The sequence below is a fragment of the Lissotriton helveticus genome, chromosome 3_1, assembly GCF_964261635.1.
Source record: "Lissotriton helveticus chromosome 3_1, aLisHel1.1, whole genome shotgun sequence".
Classification (NCBI taxonomy): domain Eukaryota; kingdom Metazoa; phylum Chordata; class Amphibia; order Caudata; family Salamandridae; genus Lissotriton; species Lissotriton helveticus.
This window is the reverse complement of record NC_136061.1, coordinates 590153163-590171123: the sequence shown is the minus strand read 5'-3', so window position 1 is coordinate 590171123 and position 17961 is coordinate 590153163. Positions and strand designations below refer to the sequence as shown.

The 17961-nt window shown below is 52.9% G+C and overlaps 1 protein-coding gene across 1 annotated transcript in view; it reads right to left on the bottom strand.

Annotated features, from left to right (window-relative positions):
* Nucleotides 1–898: 898 nt before the first annotated feature.
* Nucleotides 899–17961, bottom strand: part of RPE (ribulose-5-phosphate-3-epimerase) — a 272270-nt gene continuing 255207 nt past the window's right edge. Inside the window, exon 6 of the mRNA XM_078680565.1 lies at nt 899–1367. Coding sequence (XP_078536691.1) covers nt 1245–1367 — 123 coding nt within the window. The 3' untranslated portion in view covers nt 899–1244. The remainder of the gene's footprint in view (nt 1368–17961) is intronic.

Sequence of the window (17961 nt, the reverse complement as noted above, 5' to 3'; positions counted from 1 at the left end):
TGAGCTTGTTCTATGCCTGTTACCCAGACAACCTTAGCACTCCATAGGGGTCTCTTCACCTCATTAACCAATGCCTGCCCTTGGAGATTTCAGGCCAGTGTCTCACCAGTCTGGATCTCGTTGTCTCTGCTCAGCGGCTCCAATACATGCAGCCACCACACCTATTCATCCAATGATTACTCAGGAGGGTTTCTACTCAGGAGGTCTCCACCCATCAGCCGGGTATCCTCAGCTCTCTTCTATCTCGGAACAGGTGGATGCCAAAGAGGCCGACCCAAGCCACCAGACCACAACACCCTCAAGGTAGAGCTACCATAACTACAATAAATGCGGAAGGATGGCACCACAGAGAGTATTCTTAACTGCAACATAAGGAGGCCTGAAAGCCACTGCTGCTCCATGCCAGGGGAGGGGCTCAGCAAACTCGAATAAGACCAGTCTAGCTATATAAACAGGCACACTCAACGGACAGGGCACTAAATTGTTGAGGTGTGGCAGAGTGACAGACAGAGGGGCACATCTCCATAGCGCAGTGAAACAGCTACAGTTCTCCTTCTGGTAATATGTGGACACGCAAAACTGCAAAAGAGGACAGACATAGTACATAAGGGAACCTGGGAGCTAATTGTCCTATGTCAACATAATACCACCTATCTGGATCACCTACCAACCCATCTCACTCTGGCCTCTACTGTCCTCGCCACAAAGGCTCGGGCGGGGCACCTAGATCTGCAATTGGCAGCCAGACTTGCAGGCCAAATGCATACACAATCCAAGGCCCACTTTCAGACGAATTCGCAAACACCCTCCTAGCTTATTATCCTGTTCCTGGCAAAGTATAAAAAGATGGACGACTCACATAGAAACACTGTTTTATTATGAGACTAGAAGCAAGAAATAATGATCATTTTACTTTATTGACTGAGAAAAGAATTCTTTGTAGGAATGCCTTGAACATTTCATTATACATGTGATTGAAATCATCAGAAGTGCATTATTTATAGCTAAAAACTTCAACGATTCCAGGAAATGAGCACAGTATCTGCCATTCGCTCCAAAATTTGTAATCTCTAGCAATGCCAAGAGTGATTTCTGGTAAGACTAGGCATATCAGCATTGTTTACACTGACAGTGGATTAACTTTACAGCAGTGCATTCCTGGCTTAGCAGCAGTAGGTATGGCTTAATGGAATGACCTCCTGATTCAAACTCATCATAAAATGGCCTGCCTGGAGCCATCAATTTCACCGGTCTAGGGAACGCTTCTGAGCGACTTCGGCGCATACATTTCGTAGTAAGTTAATGACGGATCTGGGGTCCTCGCTCTTCAGGATGGCATTACCAGACACAATCATGTTTGCTCCCGCCTGAAACAAAAGAGCATAATGGAATCAGCCAAATGCACAGAACAACATTGGCCATCTTTTGAATGTCAAGGAGGCACTAATCAACAAAAATGAGAAACAAATGGTCATCACATCAGTAAGTAAAATTGTATTTATCCTGTAAGAAGCTATTTGCAGCACGTGGTGCTATAGATTCATATGCTTCACATATTCTTGCCATTTACCATTGGGCTCAGACATTGGCAAGTTTTTCTTCGAATAAATATTTCGAATCACAGAATGGTCTGTAACTCCTCCCTTAGGGGGCAACTCACATGGGCAGACTTCATGTTAAAACACAGCGGATGAGTGTATGTATGGAGTGAACGCAGCACAGTGCACTATGCGTATTGTGAGTGTGGAAAAGGTGACAATAAAAGAGAACTGCAGAAGACACAGGCTCTGTGGAGGATGAGTAACGTTTTCCGTTCGGAGCATGTGTGGCTGTAGATATACATGATCTCCATAGACTATAAATTAGTATTCTCTATAACCAGTGGTAGCTCGTGGATGATTACAACAACGTTCTTAGTACTGTCTAACTAACCATATCCTGTTGACGGGCTAGGATAGCCACACAACAGTGGTTGGTAAATGTGTGCTAGGTTGGCCGTGTGACCTATTTGCATATGTTAGTTAGCAGATATTGACCAAACATGCCATAGTTGCGCCTTTTTTTCCATTCTGAGTGTACCTTGTAGAGGTAGAGTTCTTTCTGATATGGGATAGCAGTTCTGGATGCACTTGATTATAAACCTGTACGAAAGTACCTCTTCTGGCATAGCAATCAATCAATCAATCAATCAATCATAGCATTTGTATAGCGCGCTACTCACCCGGAAGGGTCTCAAGGCGCTGGGGGCGTGGGGTCCGTTACTGCTCGAACAGCCAGGTCTTGAGTTGCTTCCTGAAGGAGCGATGGCAACCCTCCACATTTTGCCTGACTGATTAATCTTCGAGTGTGCACTGGGTTCCCGCTAACCAGGTCCCCAGTGCCTGTGTTCTTTTCCAAAACTGTACCTTTGTTTCCACAACTGGCACAAATGTGGCCCATCTACAAGTCACTTGTTAAAGGTACCAGTGGTACCAAGGGCCTTGTGCGCAGAGAGGGTCTCTAAGGGTTGCAGTGTGTATTGTGTCACCCTAAGAGACCCCTCACCAAAGAAAATTATACTCCCACTGTAGTCTGCATGTTCTGGTGCAGATAAAAGTGAAGAGCTGACCTGGCACAAATTACCTGCATGCCAGGCCTACCATCACTGCAAGAGGCATAGGTAAGTCACCCCTACAGCAGAACTTACAGCCCTAAGGCAGGCTGCACTATACCTTATGTGAGGGCATACGTGCATGAGCAGATATGCCCCTATAGTGTCTAAGTCCATTCTTAAACATTAGAAGTGTACATTGAAGCCATATTGAATATAAGGGCTGGAAGCTTGTCACTATGAGTTCCACAGGTTCACAGAATTCCAAGATGCTTGGTACCAAACATATCACAATAATCAGCCCAAACTGATGCTAGTGTTTGATTAATTACTAAATGCACTCAATGGACACCACAGACGTTCCCCCTGAAAACCTACCAACCCACTAGTGTGTGCCTGACTGGTCTGCACCAGCTAGACACTCCAGTACATCTCTACTTACCTGTGCCTATGTATGTTTCTTTTGTCCAGCCTCATGGCCTGATCCTGCAGCCTTCTTCTGACTTCAAGTTCTCCATTTGTTTACACGGGGCGCCCCAAACTGTGCTGACACACTGCGCCTGGCTACCCATGAGCTGCCGAGGGTGTAAGTTTGGTGTAGCCTTGTGTCCCCCCCCCCCCTGTACTTACCTTAACTCCCGGAGACTGGGTTACCAAACCGTTTTACGTACCTGTAAGTAGTACCACTTGGATTGCCCCCTTTTTCTATTGAATACCATTGGCACCAGATCCCGAGTTTGACCTCTGCAACGGGCTGTTCCAGTGCCACTTGTGGGACAGTGAGGTTACTTACCTGAACCTTGCCTGGTACTGATTCTTCATCCAAATGGTCAATATAGTAAACTGTTGGACCTGGCCTCGTGGCATGGTACCCCCCGTTCCTCAGCACCCAGTTAGCCTAGCACTGCACCCAGAAACCCCTGGTCGACCCACTCCCTGTCCGCCCGCTCCCTACATGACACCACCAACCAATGACAAGCCCTGCATTCCGCCATCCTCCTTCCCAGTACTGGGCGCCCAGAACCTGCATCACCCCACAGGGCCCCCGGCACCCATTACCCTTCCCGAGGTCCCTGACTCCCTAGGCCTTGCCTGACCCCGGCCCCAGCGAAACTAAGACTCCAGACGCGCCATGCCCGGCTGGGGGGTAAAGAGCTCCCTGAGTGAGATAAGACAAGGAGTTTTGATTGCACCTCCGGCCTCCCCGGGGAGACTGGTTTCTCTCACACCTCTGGCCTTCCCCTGTGGGCCGGTTTCGCTCGCACCCCAGGCCTCCCCTAGAGCTGGCTCCAGACCCTGCTGAGCGTCTGGGAACTCCAAGACGCATCTTCAAAAGGATCAAAGGGCCAACCGGCGGAACACTCCAACGACCAGTCCCGAGGCATGAGATCTCCGCCTGCGAGGGTCCGGACATCAAAGGGCCACAGCGGTATATCAAGGCCCGCCCAAGAACTAGTGGGCAGTTGTATCCTGGACAAGAGAGCCCTGCTGATCTGATCGCGGCTCAACCCTTGGGGAGAAGACGGAAACTTGAAACTATCGAGCCCTGCTGGCGCTGTCGCGGCTCATCCTCGTGAAGAAGGAACTGGAACCTCAGAGCTCTGCTGACCTCGTCGCGGCTCATCCTTGAACTCTAAGGACATTCCTTGAACACCCTGAGCCCTGCTGACGTGGTCGCGGCTCCTCAAGAACTGACAGACACTCTGTTCACTCCGGATCGAGCCCTGCTGACCTCGTCGCGGCTCGAGGACTACTTCGGTCCGGCTGGACCATCGACGCTACCAAACACGACCTGGTTCGAGAAGAAGTGAGTGGAGCAACCAGTACGATCGCCATCTCCCGTATCCCCCGGCTCGAGGATTGAGAGCTGTGCGCAGGGTACCCTTCATACTGGCCTGATACTGAGACTGTCCCGCTTCCCTCCTCCTTACCACTGAGACTTTACGATCCCTCGATCGCTTGTAAATACGTGCTCATTTTGCCTATATCTCTACTGTTTGATAAAGAACTTGCTTACTGAAATCCACGGTGTGGTGTCCGTTCATAAGTGTGGTGTGAGCTCAGTGGGTACGATCCTAGCCTCGAAGTCCTCCCCGGGGAGGACCTCACGTTAAGACTCGGCATTATTGGTGGGAGAGGTGGGTCACGGAGTGGTCGGGAGAGCATAGCCTGGCCCTCTGGGATTGCCCTTTCTAACCTTGGTGGCAAGCGACGGGATAAGAGCCTACGTATAGAGATCGTACATTAAAACGACTAACAGACTACCTGAACGAAGAACAACCATGAGTTCCACTGGAACAAGCAAGAAGCCCACATTTCAAAAGGACGTGTGGAAGAGTATACCCACTAAGAACTAAAACAATTCTGCAAGGAACTTCACATCATTACCACTGGTTTAAGCACCAAAGAAGACTTCCAAAAAGCCCTGACGGCCTGGGTAGAGTCCGGGGCCTCCCTCCCCCCACCAGAAGGAGACGGCGGAGAGGGAGGGCCGCAGACCGAAACCAGCGCCCAGGAAGGTGAGAGAACAGACTCCCTGACACGGAGTCCCAGCGCGGAAAGGGGTCTGTCACCCGAGGAGATGACAGACTGAGAACGAACCCGAATCCACAAGCTGGAGCTAGCGCGCCTTAAGATAGAAGGAGAGCTCAAGCTGGCTGAGAAAAAACTGGCCGTAGAACAATTACGGGTACAAGGGGAACTAGAAGAAAAGAAGTTCCAGAGGGAGCATGAGGGGAAGAAACTCCAGCTCGAGCATGAGCGCAGCTTAAAAGAACTGGAACTAAAAGCCAGAAGCGAAGACACCCGACCCCCGGGGAACCGAGAAACCCCTTTCCCAGTGGAGGCCAAAGTACACATCCCCAAAGATGTAGTAAACCAGTACTACAAGGGGGACGACATCCAGCAATGGTTCAAAGCGTACGAGGTCGCCATGACCTCCCACCGAGTACCCGAGAAGGATTGGGGGGCCGGATTGTGGGGCCGCTTCCTCAGTGAGGGAAGAGACACCATGCTGGACCTGCCCTCCGCAGTCATGAATTCCTATACCCATATGAAGGACGCTCTGCTATCCCGTTATGGACTCACCCCGGAGATGTATCGGCAGCGGTTCCGAGACTGCAAAAAGATTCCCGGCACCACATGGGTAGAATATGTGAATTTCTACAGCCGGGCCTTGGAAGGGTGGATCAAGGGCAGCAAGGTGACCACTTTTGAAGGACTAGTCGAATTCATCGCATACGAACACTTATCCACGAACTGCTTTGTGGAACTGAGACAGCACCTTCTGGACAGCAAATTGGCAGACCCCCGGAAGCTTGCTGTCGAAGCAAATCGCTGGGTGAGCACCCGAGTCCAGAGGGGGCCCGTGGGAGACTATGGCCGAAACGAACAAGGGTATTCCCGCCAGAGAGGAGGGGGAGGTCAAGGTAGACAGCGGGGGTCCCAGTCCGGGCCCCAACGTAGCCCCCCCGGAACCAATCCGGAAATTCTCCTCCCGTAGCTAGAGCAGGGCCCCCCTCAGGTAGACAGGGACCCCGAGCCAGCATAGCCTGCTTCCGATGTCAGCAAACAGGGCATTATGCCAGTGACCCCCAATGCCCCCTGCTCAGGAAACCCGCTGCTGCGGGTCCACCCGCGCACCAGCTAGCCACAGTGTTCCTAGAAGAGGAAGAGATAGAAGACCCAGAGGGGTGGGAACCAGCAGCCATGTCGCTAGTCTCCCTTGGGGATAGAGAAATGGTCCCAGGAGCCCCCCTGCCCGACAACACTGAGAAGTACCGACAACAGGTAACCGTCAACGGTCACCGCATAGGGGCCCTCCGAGACACAGGAGCCAGCATCACCGCTGTGCGCTGTCACCTGGTCACAGAAAACCAAATTATACCCCACGCCTCCTGCAGGGTGATCTCAGCTGACAATTTCGTCCGCACCTGCCAAATAGCTCAGGTCCCGTTTGAGTGGGGAGGAGTCTCCGGTGACTTACGGGTAGCGGTCCGCACCGACATGCCCGTGGACTGTCTACTGGGTAACGATCTGGAGGGCTCCCCGTGGGAGCAGGTAGAGCGAAGAACCCACCTAGAGATGGTGGGCCTGCCCGAATGGGCCTGCGTGAGCACACGATCCATGACCGCCCAAGTGTCCCCCCCCCCGGGGGGGGGGTGGGTGGAACCCGAGACCCCTCGCCCGGTCTCCGACAACCCTGAGGGCAGCGAGCGGCCCGAGGTCTCCGAGCTGCCCCCCGGTGAAGAGATTGACCCCGACACAGGTCCCCTAGGCCCTTCCGTCGAACCAACCCCGAACCTGGACGACCTCCCTGAGTTAGCCCAGTGGCACCAGGAAGGAGGACCTTCCCGAGAGGAGTTCTGCCAGGAACAGACCTCCTGCCCTTCTCTCGTTGGGCTGCGGCAGCAGGCCACCGCCCAGGCTGCCGGTGACCAGTCCGGCTCTCACTTGGTCTATTGGGAAAATGGCCTCTTATACAGTGAACAGAAGTCCGCCGAACTAGGGTCAGCCCGGGTGCTGGTGGTACCCCTATGTTTCCGCGGCTTCCTCCTGAACCTGGCCCATGATGTACCCCTGGCAAGACACCTGGGACAGGACAAAACCTATCACCGCCTGGTCACTCATTTCTACTGGCCCCGTATGCGTGCCGATGTGGAGACCCACTGCAAATCCTGCCCCACGTGCCAGGCCAGCGGGAAGAGCGGAGGAAAGCGTAAGGCTCCCCTCCAACCCTTCCCCGTTGTCAGTACCCCCTTTGAACGGGTAGGGATAGATATCGTGGGGCCCCTGGAACCCTGGACCTCCTTATGCCACCTGGTACCCTCAGGCCATTCCCCTCCGAACGGTGACGGCCCCCGTAGTGGGTCGGGCCCTCATGGGGATCTTCTCCCGGGTGGGATTCCCGCGAGAAGTGGTGAGCGACCGATGAACAAACTATCTCCAAATACATGAAGTCCCTGTGGCAACAGTGTGGGGTGACGTACAAGTTCACCACCCCATACCACCCCCAAGGTAACGGCCTGGTTGAGCGATTCAAGCGCACTCTCAAGGGGATGATCATGGGACTCGAGGAGCCCCTGAGGCGCAAGTGGGAGATCCTCCTACCTTGCCTCCTGTTCGCCTACCGAGAAGTTCCCCAGAAATACTTTGGGTTTAGCCCCTTCGAGCTGCTCTACGGGCACCCCGTCCGGGGGCCCCTCAGCCTGGTCAAGGAAGGTTGGGAAGCGGCACCCCAGGATCCACCCCCAGATGTGTTCCGATACATCCTGGCCCTCCGAAACCAGACTCGGAGGTTCCGGGAGCTTGCCGAGGCAAACCTCGAGGCAAGCCAAGAAGAAATGAAACGTTGGCATGACCAGAATGCCACTCTGGTCGAGTTTCAGCCCGGCCAGCAGGTCTGGGTGATGGCCCCAGTGGAACCTTGTGCCCTTCAGGACAAGTGGACCGGGCCCTTCAAAGTGGTGGAACGCAAGAGCCAAGTGACCTATCTCGTAGATGTGCAGTCCCCCAGGAACCCCTTGAGGGTCCTCCATGTAAACCGCCTCAAACCCCACTTCGTGCGGTCCGAGTTGAGTCTGCTCCTCGCCACAGACGACGGAGCGGAAGAGGACACGGAGCCTCTCCCCGATCTCCTGTGTGCAAAGGAAAAAGATGGCTCCGTAGAGGGAGTGAGGTTCTCCTCCTCCCTCACCCCCGAGCAACGTGAGGACTGTCGCCAGCTACTGGGACAGTTCCCTGACCTTTTCTCCCTCGTCCCCGGTGTCACCGGTTGGTGCGTCCACGACATGGACACCGGGGACAGCCCTCCGGAACGGCACAGAGCCTACCGCGTCCCTGACAGAGTTCGGGCCTGCATCAAGGCCGAAGTCTCCAAGATGGTAGCCCTGGGAGTGGTCGAGGCCTCTGACTGCCCATAGGCCAGCCCCGTGGTCCTGGTTCCGAAGGCGGCCGCCCCCGGCGCTGTTCCCGAGCTGAGGTTCTGTGTGGATTACCGTGGGCTCAACGCAGTCACCAGGACCGACGCTCACCCCATTCCACGAGCAGACGAGCTCATTGACCGCCTAGGGTCTGCTCGCTATCTCAGCACCTTCGACTTGACCTGCGGGTACTGGCAAATCGCCCTCACGGAGGGGGCCCAGAGAGAGATCCGCCTTCTCCACCCCGGATGGCCACTACCATTTCCGAGGGATGCCCTTTGGAATGAAAAATGCCCCCGCCACCTTCCAGAGGCTGGTTAACCAGGTACTGGCTGGGTTGGAGGGATTCAGCACCGCGTATCTAGATGATATCGCGGTATTCAGCTCCCACTGGACCGAACACCTCCAACACCTCTGGGAGGTGTTGATGGTCCTGCGTCGAGCGGGTCTCACCATCAAAGCAAGTCAATGTCAGATCGGACAAGGGTCAGTGGTCTACCTGGGCCACCAGGTCGGGAGCGGCCTAGTGGCACCCCTCCAGCCCAAGATCGATGCGATCGTCGCCTGGGAAGCCCCCACAACCCAGACAGAAGTGCAGGCTTTCCTGGGGCTCACAGGATACTACCGGAGGTTCATAAAAGGGTATGGCAGCATCGTAGTCCCTCTCACAGAATTGACCTCCAAAAAGCAGCCGAAGAGAGTTAGCTGGACCCCCGCCTGCCAGGAGGCGTTTGAAGCATTGAAAGTTGCCATTTGCACTGCCCCCGTACTGCAGGCCCCCGACTACTCCCGAGAGTTCGTGGTCCAAACGGACACATCCGAGCATGGCATCGGAGCAGTCCTATCTCAGATGAATGAAAAGGGCCTAGACCAACCAGTAGCGTTCATTAGCCGGAGGTTACTCCCTCGAGAGCAAAGGTGGAGCGCCATCGAGCGGGAGGCCTTCGCGGTGGTTTGGGCCCTGAAGAAGCTGAGGCCCTACCTGTTCGGTACTAACTTCCGGGTCCAAACCGACCATCGACCCCTCCGGTGGCTAATGCAAATGAGAGGGGAGAACCCCAAACTGCTGCGATGGTCCATCTCCCTCCAGTCACTGTTGAGCATCGGCCTGGTGCCGACCACGCCAACGCGGACGTCCTGTCCCGATTCTTCCGCCTCAGTGAAGAGAACCCCCAAGGAGATGGGTAGTTCTCTCTGCCTTTCAGCTGGGGGGGACGCGTGTTGGACCGGGACTCGTGGCGTGGTCCCCCCCCCCCGTTCCTCAGCACCCAGTTAGCCTAGCTCTGCACCCAGAAACCCCTGGTCGACACGCTCCCTGTCCGCCCCGCTCCCTACACGACCCCACCAACCAACGACCAGCCCTGCATTCCGCCATCCTCCTTCCCAGTACTGGGCACCCAGAACCTGCATCACCCCACAGGGCCCCCGGCCGCCATTACCCTTCCCGAGGGCAGTTGTATCCTGGACAAGAGAGCCCTGCTGATCTGATCGCGGCTCAACCCTTGGAGAGAAGACGGAAACTTGAAACTATCGAGCCCTGCTGTCGGGGCTTATCCTCGTGAAAAAGAAACTGGAACCTCAGAGCCCTGCTGACCTCGTCGCGGCTCATCCTTGAACTCTAAGGACATTAGTTGAACACCCTGAGCCCAGCTGACGTGGTCGCGGCTCCTCAAGAACCGACAGACACCCTGTTCACTCCGGATCGAGCCCTGCTGACCTCGTCGCGGCTCGAGGAGTACTCTGGTCGACTGGACCATCGACGCTACCAAACACGACCTGGTTCGGGAAGAAGTGAGTGGAGCAACCAGTACGATCGCCATCTCCCGTATCCCCCGGCTCGAGGATTGAGAGCTGTGCGCAGGGTACCCTTCATACTGGCCTGATACTGAGACTGTCCCGCTTCCCTCCTCCTTACCACTGAGACTTTACGATCCCTCGATCGCTTGTAAATACGTGCTCATTTTGCCTATATCTCTACTGTTTGATAAAGAACTTGCTTACTGAAATCCACGGTGTGGTGTCCGTTCATAAGTGTGGTGTGAGCTCAGTGGGTACGATCCTAGCCTCGAAGTCCTCCCCGGGGAGGACCTCACGTTAAGACTCGGCATTATTGGTGGGAGAGGTGGGTCACGGAGTGGTCGGGAGAGCATAGCCTGGCCCTCTGGGATCACCCCTTCTAACATAAATTGTTTACTTACCTGCATATTTCTGATTGTGTTTCACTGTACTGATTGACACATGCACTAAGTGTCAAGTCAAATTTTTTTTAAGTCAAGTCAAAATTTATATAGCGCACTACATACCCATTGGGTCTCAAGGCGCTTGAGGGAGGGGGGGGAGGTTTACTTATCGAATATCCATGTTTTAAGTTGTTTTCTGAAGGCTAGGTGGTTTTGAGTAAGGCGGAGGTGGATGGGAAGGGAATTCCAGGTCTTAGCTGCTAAGTAGGAGAAGGATCTTCCTCCCATGGTGGCTTTGTGGATGCGCGGAACAGCGGCGAGGGCTTGGTTGGACGAACGCAGCTGGCGGGTGGGGGTGTAAAAGGAGAGGCGCGTGTTGAGACAATCCGGTCCGAGTTCGTATAGGGCTTTGTGTGCGTGGGTGAGGAGACGGAACGTTATTCTCTTGTTGACGGGGAGCCAGTGAAGGTCTTTCAGGTGAGCGGAAATGTGGTCTGTGCGGGGGATGTCTAGTATGAGTCTGGCTGACGCATTTTGGATGCGTTGAAGTTTTTTCTGTAGTTTTGCGGTGGAACCAGCGTAAAGGGTGTTTCCGTAGTCCAGGCGGCTTGTAACCAGTGCGTGGGTGACCGTTTTTCTTGTTTCGGTGGGGATCCAGTGGAATGTTTTTTTGAGCATGCGTAGGATGTTGAAGCATGAAGATGAGACGGCGTTGACTTGTCTGGTCATCGAGAGTGTGGAGTCCAGGATGATGCCCAGGTTCCGTGCGTGGTCCGTCAGTATGGGGGCTTTTCCTAGGGCCGTTGGCCACCAAGAGTCGTCCCAGGCGGAAGGGGATGAGCCTAAGATGAGGACTTCCGTTTTGTCCGAGTTCAGTTTCAGACGGCTGTGCTTCATCCACTCGGCTACTTCTTTCATTCCTTCGTGTAGGTTGGTTTTGGCGGTGGTTGGGTCTTTGGTGAGTGAGAGGATCAGCTGAGTGTCATCAGCGTAGGAGATGATGTTGAGGTTGTGTTGACGTGCGATGGTTGCGAGGGGGCTCATGTATACGTTGAAGAGGGTGGGGCTGAGTGATGATCCTTGCGGGACGCCGCACATGACTTCGGTGGCCTCTGACTTAAAAGGGGGGAGGCGGACTCTCTGAGTTCTTCCAGCGAGGAACGAAATGATCCAGTCCAGTGCTTTTCCTTGAATTCCGATGTTTCTGAGGCGTTGTATTAGGGTGCTATGGCAGACTGTATCGAAGGCTGCGGAGAGGTCAAGGAGGATAAGGGCGACTGTGTCTCCGTTGTCTAGTAGTGTTCGAATGTCGTCTGTTGCTGCGATGAGGGCGGTTTCGGTGCTGTGTTTGGCTCGGAAGCCAGACTGTGAGGAGTCGAGTGATTTGTTTGTTTCGAGGAAGGCGGCGAGCTGATTGTTAATGGTTTTCTCAATGACTTTGGCAGGGAATGGGAGGAGCGAGATGGGGCGGTAGTTTTTGAGTTCGGTGGGGTCAGCTGTGGGTTTCTTCAGAAGGGCACTGAGTTCGGCGTGTTTCCAGCTGTCTGGGAATGTGGTGGAGTTAAGGGAGGAGTTGATGACATCTCGGAGATGGGGTGCGATAATGGAGTCTGCTTTATTGAAGATGTGATGGGGACATGGGTCTGTAGGGGATCCTGAGTGGATGGAGTTCATCAGGCGAATCGTCTCTTCTGTGGTGATTGAGTTCCATTCGAGAAGGATATTCGGGGGAGGTGACCGTTCGGAGGTGAGTGGGGTGGATTGGTTTGCAGGTGTGTTGTCAAAGCTGTTATGGATGTCGGCGATTTTGTCGTGAAAGAATGAAGCAAGGGAGTCGCAGAGGGCTTGTGAGGGGGTGATGTCGTTAGAGCTGGCGGTGGGGTTGGTGAATTCTTTGATGATGTTGAAAAGTTCCTTGCTGTTGTGGGCGTTGTTGTCTAGTCGGTCTTTGAGTGCTGTTTTCTTGGCTGTCCGGATTAGTTGGTGGTGTTTGCGGGTGGCGTTTTTGAAGGCGGCTTGGGTGATAGTGTTTGGGTCTGTTTTCCAAGTTTTCTCAAGGGAACGACAGCTTCTTGGATTTCTTAAGGTCATCGTTGAACCAGGGGGCGTTCTTGCTGCCTTGCTTGGTTTGATGTTTTTTCAAGGGTGCTAATTTGTCGGCGGTTTGGGTTAACCATTGTGTGAGGTTGATGGCGGCTTGGTTAGGGTTCGCTGAATAGGCAGGGGGGTTTTGAAGAAGCGATGATGAGATCTGGTCGAAGGTGATTTTGTTCCAGTTTCTTCGCAGAGTTGGTTGAGGGTGGTTGTGGGTCGAGGTCTTATTGTAAATAAAGTGGATGCAGCTGTGGTCCGTCCAGTGGAGGGGTGTGGTATGAGTGAAGGAGATATGCTTGCTGGAAGTGAAGATAGGGTCGAGGGTGTGTCCTGCATAGTGTGTGGGGGTGTTAACAAGTTGTTTGAGTCCGAGATTGGCGAGATTGTCCAGGAGGGTGGTGGTGGTGTTGTCGTTGCTCTTTTCCAGATGGAAATTGAGGTCTCCCAGAAGAATGTATTCTTCTGAAGGGAGGGCGTGTGGGGTGATGAAGTCAGTGATGTCTTCGCTGAATTTTGTACGGGGTCCTGGTGGCCTGTAGAGGAGGGTGCCTCTGAGTGTGGTCTTGGGGTCGGTGTGGATCTGGAAGTGGAGGTGTTCGGCGATAGCGAGGTTGTCATCTGAGCTGGTTGAGACGCGGATGGTGTTCTTGTGGACGATGGCGATGCCTCCTCCTGTTTGGATGGGGCGGTCCTTACGGATGATCTTGTAGCCGTCCGGGATGGCTATGGTGATGTCTGGAGCTGAAGAGGCATTCATCCAGGTTTCTGTTAGGAAGGCGATGTCCGGAGAAATGGTGTCGAGTAGATTCCAAAGGTCGATGGCGTGTTTGTGAACCGAGCGGGTGTTGAGAAGGATGCATTTTAGGTGGTTGGTGTTGGTTCTTTGTTTGGTGTTTGTGGATTTGGTTTGGGAGTTGACGCAGGTAAATTTGCAGGAGTGGCAGATGAAGGGTCCATGGGTGTGTCCTGGTGCTGCTTGGACGCAGTTAGTGAGTCGGCCGGGGTTGAGTGCAAGGAGGGAGGAGGCGTCGTATGTAGTGCGGGGAGGATGGGTGATGCGGGGACGAGGGGGTCTGGCGCTGGGCGCGGTCCAGGCGCGGACGGGCGTAGACGGGCTTACCTTTGGCGCACCTTCGGCGAGGCCGCAGCGCGTGGACGCTGCGCGTTGAGGCATTCGACAAATGGATGTTGGAGGGGGCGGAGCGTGGGCGGGTCAGCTGGGAGGCGGTAGCGGGGAGGGTAGGCGGGCCAAAGGAAGGCAAAACAAACACGACAAAATGGATCCTGGGGAAGTGAAACTGGGGCTGAGGAAGATGTTATTCACAGCAAAGCATACAAAGCAGCACGAATGTAATATGCTAATGGCGGCGGTAGCTTCAATAATACAATGTTCAAAGCAGCATACAATGCTAAAGGCGGCAGCAGACTCAATTAAGGTAAAGTAGCGCTTCAAAGCAGATTTCAATTGTAATGTGAGGTTAGGCGCTATAATGCGCTATGTTCAAAGTCAGCCTACGATACCACAAAGCCAATCAGCCAGCTCTTGAGGGCAGGGAGCGAGGTGGGAGCGACCGCTTTCACAGAGGTCCAGACGGTCACTTTTTTAAGTGTCCACTTTTTACACTGAAAAACAGTGATATTGCAAAACGTATTTTACTGCAACAAAGTATCTTTAGTTCTATAAAATAAATATTCTAAAAGTAATATTTTTACAGACCACTGGTCATTAGTCATTGAGTGTGTGTAATCATTTCTTGCCTGTGTGTGTACAAAAAATGCTTTGCAATGCCCTCTGATAAGCCTAACTGCTCCCCCACACTACCACAAAAGAGAGCATTAGTATTATCTACTTTAGCCTCTGGGGATCCATTGGAGTCTGTGCACACTATATCTTACTTTGGTATAGTATATGCAGAGCCAGCTTCCTACACCACCTGGCTATGTCAACGTTTGGGATGGGACGGCTACAACACGCTTGTCAGATTAGGAGATGGGCTTATGCCTATCATACAGTACTTGAGAACCCATTTAATCTCTAGGGTTGAAAGGCTCTCTTCAGCACAGACTATGGCTGCAGAAATAAGACTGGGAACTCTAAAGTCCAACTAAGGTAGAAAGGGCATAATAACTTGGGGAGGAAATAAGAATTACTTCTGAGAATAACCCTGTTGCTGTGAACCTGAATGAAAAGCTCTTTCAGGGCAAGTGTCTGCAGCTCACAGCTGTGCCTGAGGGAAGTTATAGCTACGAGGAAAGCCATAGTCCCGGAGGAACTGTAAAGGGCAAGCAAGAGTGCAGAGGTTTGAAGGGGTGACACATAAGCCTGGTGAGCATAACATTAAGGTACCATGCAGGGGCGGGGGCACCCTGGGAGGAATGATCATTTTGAGGGTCCTCAATGAATGTCTTGGTGACAGGGTCCCGAAATAAGAATGGCCTCTGATTTTCTCATTTGCGGCAATAACGGCCAGATATGGGCGAGTCCAGACTTTTGTAGGTGCTAACAAATGATGCCCTGACAGTAGGGTTTAGCAGGTCCAGGTGCTTGTGAATGCAACAGCGGACAAACCTTTTCCACTTTGCAGAATAACATGCACAGAGAGTAGATCTGTCGGCTTCGCGCTGGATATTCATTCACAACTGAGGGAGACTCAGATAGCTAATCTCCAAGACTTCAAGATTTAGATGACTAGGTTTAGCTGTCTGGGGTGTGGGTGCCTGAGTCCGCTTTTGTGCTGTGTGAGAAGGTCTATCATATTAAGAAGCTTCTCGTGGGAGCCGACTGACAACTCGAGAAGCATTGAGTACCAAGGCTGCCTGGACCAAGTGGTAACCAACAAGAGGAGCGTTAAGGGGTAGTTGCCGCAACTTTCTTACCAAGTACAGAAGCAATGGGAGAGGAGGAAAAGCATAGGCAAATACCCTACAACCAGTTCATATAATATTACCCATGGACTGTGGACACCTGGAGGCAAATATTGAGTATTTTGCATTGTCATGTCTAGAACAGGTCTATCTGTGGGTTGCCTCAATGGAGGAAAGAAGTGAGTAGAAGTTGTGGGTGGAGTTCCCTCTCATGGAGATGATGCGTCCTGCTGAGCATGTTGGCAAAGTCACTGTATACCCCCCAAAGATACTCAGTAAGGGGTGTATGGCGTGGCGGATGGCCTAAAGCCAGATCTGCTACGCTCTTGCTGACAGCCATGGTAAATGCGTACCACCTTGCTTCTTTAGGTGATACATGACGGTCATGTTGTCATTCTTGATGAGGACTACTTTACCTTGAATTACAAGGGTTTTTACAGGTAGGAGTAGGGCTATGAGCATACAGTAGTTGATGTGACGCTCCTAGTATTGAGGGGGCCTCACCGTCTGCATGGTTATATGTTTATATCATCTAGATGCGTCCCCCGCAGCCTGAGCAAGAGAGGTATCTGTGTTAATGGTCACCTTTGGAACAGTCTGAGAAAGGCCTGCACCGCAACAAGTCGTTGAGGTTACATACCTGCAGAGGGCAAAGAGTGCTGGCCTTAAACACGATCTTCCCAATGACCCTCGATTTGTGACAACTGCACCGAAAGGTACTCCTCCAAGAGCGCATCTGAAGCCTGGTGTGGGGGACTGTGGCGATGCATGAGGTCATCATAACTACAAGGCACAATACGGTTCTGACCAGAAGCTGATTGGGCTGAAAAAGAGATGGCAGCAGGTAAAATGCAGATACCATCTATTGGTTGGGGTAGGCTGTGCCTGTAATTATGTTCAGGACGGACCCCATAAAGAGGGGAGGAGGGGCGTGGCCTGAAGCAGGTTTGCTCGGAGCTTCAGACGGCTGATCCCCATCCAGTACCATCTTGCCCCTACAAACCCAGTGCAGGGACTCCAGAAACCTCCCTCACTGTGTCCGTTTACTGGGAGACCCACCACTGGCATTGCTAATGATGGCTTCACCTGATTCCTGCCTTTAAGTGCCCGAGCCCCGGGCCAGAGACCCAAGATGGCAGTGCCAGCCCCATAGCGACAGATCGAAAACCACGCCCTTGGTTGACTGTGGCCATGAGGTAAAAGCACTACTGAGACTGCGGACCATGAGACTGCTGGGACACCTTGACTTTCACAACCGCTGAACCTGTTGCGGTCCTTCCTGCTAACGCCAGGGCTAGAGCAGTGACTACTTGCTCGGGCAGGAGGGTGTACTACGGCCCCTGAATGGCAGTTACCCCCCCAGTGAGAATCACGAGAGGCGCTAAATACAAGCAGCAAAAGCACCCTGCTCTAACTCTGCTCTGTGGCGGGACAAGGAGACAACCCAATATGTCAGCATTATCTAAAACTGGGGCTCACTGTAATCTGGAGCAACACTGCTTCACTGCGACTCCTGGATCTACTACCTTGGCCCCTGATTAGTAAGGGTGACATGCTGTTGGCCCACACCCTGAACTGTCAACAAAATCCCTACATGTACAGTGTTAACGGTGCATGGTGCAGCGACCTGCTTGGCCCATTCAGACCCGCGTTTACTATGGGCAAAAGTACCCACAGAAAGGACAAGGACCCTGGAAGTACAAAGGGACCCCAGAATGACGCAGAATCGCCGGATCTCAAAGCGGCTGAGTGTCTCACACGGCAAGATGTTATACTGGCTATTAACTCCTCCCGGGAGGCATTAGAAACTAAAACAGACACCCTGAGATCAGATCTGGGCCTCTTACAAGACGACCATAGGCGGCGCGGAGTGAGTCACAGCAAATGAGTGCACACTAGCGGAAGCACCGCTAGCACTTACCTCGACAACTGAGAAGATGACTAAAATTGAGGTTAAAATTCAAACACTTGAACTGTAAGCAGACGATGCTGAAAATTGCTCCAACCATAACATCAGGGTGGTGGGCTTGCCAGAAAAACCTGAAGGCTCCAGTATGTAGGGTTATATGGAAAAATGGTTGAGAGGAGGAGGCGCTAGAGGGTCTTTCCGCCTTATTTACGCTCAAGCTAGCCCATCGAGTACCAGCCAAACGGTCACTACCCCAGGCTCCCCCACGACTGGTGGGGCCTGGTTACTCTATTTAAAAGATTGATATCATATTCTAACGTAAGCCCAGCGCAAGGGAGAACTACATGATGAAAATGCAGTGATACACATTTTCCAAGACTTTGAGAGGGAGGACAGCCTCAT